This window comes from Gastrolobium bilobum, unplaced genomic scaffold (assembly GCF_033153095.1).
Source record: "Gastrolobium bilobum isolate Gb01-03AN ecotype WA unplaced genomic scaffold, APGP_CSIRO_Gbil_v1 utg8498, whole genome shotgun sequence".
In the NCBI taxonomy this organism is placed as follows: Eukaryota; Viridiplantae; Streptophyta; class Magnoliopsida; order Fabales; family Fabaceae; genus Gastrolobium; species Gastrolobium bilobum.
Genome location: NW_026898476.1, coordinates 438,781 through 443,502, shown reverse-complemented (window position 1 = coordinate 443,502; position 4,722 = coordinate 438,781). Strand labels below are relative to the sequence as shown.

The 4,722-nt window shown below is 33.2% G+C and overlaps 1 protein-coding gene across 1 annotated transcript; it reads left to right on the top strand.

Annotated features, from left to right (window-relative positions):
* Positions 1-3,441, top strand: LOC133316568 (vesicle-associated protein 2-2-like). Its single transcript, XM_061518329.1, has 8 exons — positions 1-200; positions 271-341; positions 445-526; positions 609-724; positions 869-1,060; positions 1,307-1,498; positions 2,451-2,528; positions 3,218-3,441. Exons 1-8 carry the CDS (start codon positions 152-154, stop codon positions 3,329-3,331), a joined length of 894 nt encoding a protein of 297 aa, XP_061374313.1. The 5' UTR covers positions 1-151; the 3' UTR covers positions 3,332-3,441.
* The last annotated feature ends 1,281 nt before the right edge of the window (positions 3,442-4,722 follow it).

Genomic DNA, 4,722 nt, shown 5'->3' with positions numbered 1-4,722 from the left:
AAGCGTTGATGAGTCACAGTCGAACGTAACCGACGCCACCAAACACCAAACACCAACGCTCCTCCGTTCTTCTTCTTTCTCTCTCTAATTCCCATCCTCTCTCTCTCTCTCTCTCTCTCTCTCTCTCTCTCTCTGAAGATTCTGATCTCTCATGGCGACGGAGCTTCTCCAAATTGAACCCCCTCAACTCACATTTGTCTGTAAGTATTCACTCACTCACTCACTCGCAAATATTTCCGAATAATTCCAATCTCTTCTTTCCTTTTTCAGTTGAATTGAAGAAACAGAGTTCCTGCTTGGTTCATCTTGCTAACAAGGCTACTCACTATGTTGCTTTTAAGGTTCTCTTTTTTGGCTTTTTCATTCCTCATTCTATAATTAAATCATCTTTGTTTGTTTCTTATGTAATGTCATATATATCTTACCTTATGATTCATAATTCAGGTGAAAACGACGTCGCCGAAGAAATATTGCGTTAGGCCAACCATAGGCATCATCAAGCCACAGGGAACATGTGATTTCACTGGTATTATTCTATTGGATCAACACTGTTCTCTCTGTATTCGTATCTTTGTGCTTATTGGAATGTGTTTCTTCGTTTGATGCAGTTACTATGCAGGCTCAGCGCACAGCTCCTCCTGATTTTCACTGTAAAGACAAATTCCTCATTCAAAGCACTGTTATCCCCTTTGGAACAACCGAAGATGCAATCTCTTCTGACCTGGTAGTGGTGACCTTTATCTTATTATTATTATTATTATTTTTATTATTATTATTATTATTATGCCATTCGCATCCTCACTAAAATTACAAAAAAAAAAAAAAAAAAAAAAAATATGAAAGATTAAGATTCATTCCCATTTCACAGTTTGCAAAAGATAGTGGCAAGTATGTTGAGGAGAAGAAACTAAGGGTAGTCCTCATAAGTTCATCCTCTTCCCCTGAAGTATTGCTTCCTGTAAATGGAGATTTGAAGCAGGACCTATCCAATCAAATTCAATTGCAAAAAGATAGTGTGCCAAGTGGAGTTGAAAACATGACTCCCCCTCTTACTCTTAGAGTGAGCATCTCTCTCTCTCTCTCTGCCTAACACACACTATCGTATGTTATTCTATATTATGATATGAGTATTATTGTTAACATCTTTTTGTGAATCAGAAGCATTTTAATTTAGTTCAGCATGGTAGTAGAATGTCGTGTGCCTTTTATTAAAATATAATAACTCTCTCTCTCTCTCTCTCACTCAATCACTCAATCACTCACTCACTCACTCACTCTCTGTCATCATTGTTTTTCCTTTTGACAGGTTTCTGAGGAAAAAAGTTTGGACTCAGCCCAGGATACGGAGGAGGATACAACCGATGAGGATATTGTTTCGAGACTTGCTGAGATTACGGGTGACTTGAAGCAAGGAAATGATGCTGTGCAGTTGAATTTAGCTAAGGATTCCGAGGAATTGAAGTCAAGGCTGAGTATAATGGATTCTAAGCTAAGAGAGGTTAGAGCTTCTCAAATTAGATTATAACTGTTATCTCACAACATTTGTTGCAAGTGCCAAAATATCTGAACTTGGAGTTATACTACTAATTAACTTCATGGGGAATTGGTGGAGATATTGAATTAGAGAAAATTATGTTCTAGATATCTAATATATAATATAACTTGGAATTTTTCTGAATTTAGAAGAAACAAGGCTGAGATAAGACCGTGTTAAAAAGGGGAGTTCATGCTAACTGTAACAGCTCCACTATGATTTTTGATTCACAAAGATGTTATCTCGGCATAGGGTTAAAGTAGCAGTGTAAATGAGTGGAGCCATGTCCACTACTTGAAACTCAGGTTTGGCTTGCAAAAAAGATGGTGCTCAAGCTTCTCATTTATGTAAATGAGCCAAATTTAAAGCTTGAGTTTGGATTGCCCTTTATCAAATATATTCTTGAAATATTCTCAAGTTTATTAATTTAGTATTTGGTAGAATTTTCATCTTCGAAGATAAAGTAAAAATAGGAAGTAAAAGAGTATAAAAAACATAAGACAAAGAAGTTATGTAATTATAATTCTCTAGATACAAGTAAAATTTACTAAATGATAGAAATTTATAGATTATTATTATCTATACCCTTCTGTTATCTAAAATTAATATTGTTTGGTCATTACACACACTTAAACAAATTATTCGCGAGCCTTTGGTGTCAGGGTTTATAAAACTGAAACTTAACTCGTTTATATAATCGAGCCTAAAGCCAAATTTGAACTTGTTTGTTTAGTACAATAAACGAAATTGGTCGAGCATTTGACGAGCAAGAGCTCAAATAGTGTGTAATTAGTTCCGCTCATTAACACCCACCGTTCAATTTCTTGAACCAGTTCCTTAGGTTGAGTTTGACATTTTTAATATTTTTCTACCTTCAAAGGTGGAAGCAATCAACAATTAGTTACCATCTTTGCAGGCTGAAGGAAGCATCATGAAGCTGAATGAAGAGAGGCGCAGGAACACTAAAGAAAAAGATTTGCTAAAGCAAGAGTTGGTATGTAATTTTTTTTAGTCAATCTTCCTTCGTTATAAAATCTATAAACTTCATGAATTCCATTTTTCACATTCAGTATCCCCTTTTGCATACAGAATGGAAACAATTGAGACAATACAGATGAGCATAGTAAAAGGGAGAGAATAAAATATCCATAGATTGGTGGTAGTCTTTTTTCATTCATCTCACACCGTTTTTACTTGCCATGTTTGAAGATAGACTAAAAGGTGAGTGGCTTATGTTGTAGCATCAATACAAAGGGCTTAAGCTATCATGTGAAGATGCGATAGCTTCTAACTTACGAATCATCTCCAGAACTCTTAACACATTTTCTTGCTAGCAACTGCAATAGAAATATGTGGCATAATAAACTTGTTAGGGGCTGTGATATGTTTCTCATATAAGCAAATTATCAGTCCCTTTCAATGAACAAAAGATTCACATTTTTCTTTCTTCTTAAATTTTTTAATTGCGGAGTACTTCTTGTTCAAATAATCATATCAGTTATCTATCTAGTTGATGGTATTATAATTCTGATAGGCGGTGCAAATTAACCAGAAGTGGATGTTTCTGTTGAATGTTTCATCACTCCATTGCATGAAGGCAAACTATGTTTGAAGTTATTATTCATATTTTAGTTGCTGAAAAATTTCAATATTTGATACCCATTTTTTCATTTTCTTTATTAGGAGGTGTTGAAGAGGAAAATCAATATGAAAAGAGCTCAGACGGGCTTTCCGTTACTGTTTGTTTGCGTGGTTGCCCTTGTAAGTGTGGTAGTCGGGTATTATATTCATCCATAAGGAGGAAAAATGTGTGTATTATAGCAGACGTTCTAAAATCATGGGGCTCTCCTTCGTGAATTTTGTAATGGTTATACTGGACAAAGGTTAATATGTGTCGTGTGGAATGGTATGGGAACCTTTCTTAAATGCATGTAAAGTGAACTACGCCTCTCAAGAGCATCATAATATGGGGTCACCTGATATATGGAGCCAAAATTATAGGCCTTTAAATTGACTAGAAACATTTACCTTAAAATCATACAAAATCAGAGAGCACAGGGAGACGATATTCCAAACATGTTTGTGTATTATTTTGAAGTATCCATCAGAAACGTATATTTGAACAGGAAAAAAGTTATTTTATCTATTATTTTTTTTTTAATATCTTACTTATTCATCTTCAATATCATTGGATTATAATATAAAAAAGAGAAAGAAACAGTGAGATTCTGATTCAATAGTATTGAAGATAAATAGATAAGGTAGGTAAAAAAAAAAAATAGGCAGAATATCTTATATTATGGTAAACTAGAAGGAATGATTCCATCAAAAACTCAATTTGACTTTGCGTATATCAATCAACATCAAGGTTCTAAACATGAATATTAATTTATAAGTTGATATCCTAACTCCCAAACTAATACCATTATAACAACTTGAACTCAGGTTCAGATACGAGTCATATGACAACCACAAGACACAATCTATAGGGCCTACCATGTTAATTCAGCACTACCCACGCCGCGGAAATTGATTTTCTAAATAATTTGGATGTATTTTTCTCTTTATGAATATTAATAAATTTTAATGGGAACCTCAACTATTTAATGTCTACGAAAAGAAAAATAAAGATAAAATTTTGGATAAAGATCCGTTTACAAAATTTTTTTTACAATTTTTTTGCAAATTACACTATGTACTTTCAGGAGAATATAGTGCAACCTAGTGTCCCGAAAGAACATAGTATATTTATAAACAAAAAGTTTATAAATATAACCCTCCCTGAAATTTTCATATAGAATTTCATATTAAGTGAGGATCCATTCCTATTTACCTTTACCTACAACCTTTAAAAATGGACCACTACGGCTAGGTTCCCCTGGAGTGCATTTTAATCGTGAAACGGAACAAGACGAGTTTGAAAATTTAACAAAGATCAAAATAGTGTCATGTGAAGAATATGACATTTATTGTGAAACGTGATTTTGTTTTTTGGTTGAGCCGAAGATGTACGTCTTTTTTTTATTTAATTTAAGAAATTAAAAAAAAATAAAAACAATATGAATTTCTGAATAAAAATATTAATAAATAATCAATAGTTTAGTTTTAATAAAAATGGCCGAGAATCACCACTAATAATTTAAAATGAATTAATAGAAAAACTTATTGTAACAATAAACGAAATTCAA

What these genes read in the sequence shown, in the direction of transcription:
- LOC133316568 (XM_061518329.1), top strand. Translation starts at nt 152, where the DNA reads ATGGCGACGGAGCTTCTCCAAATTGAACCCCCTCAACTCACATTTGTC. An exon ending in GGGAACATGTGATTTCACTG is followed by an intron (nt 527 to 608) that starts GTATTATTCTAT and finishes CGTTTGATGCAG; the next exon opens with TTACTATGCAGGCTCAGCGC. An exon ending in TGGATTCTAAGCTAAGAGAG is followed by an intron (nt 1,499 to 2,450) that starts GTTAGAGCTTCT and finishes CCATCTTTGCAG; the next exon opens with GCTGAAGGAAGCATCATGAA.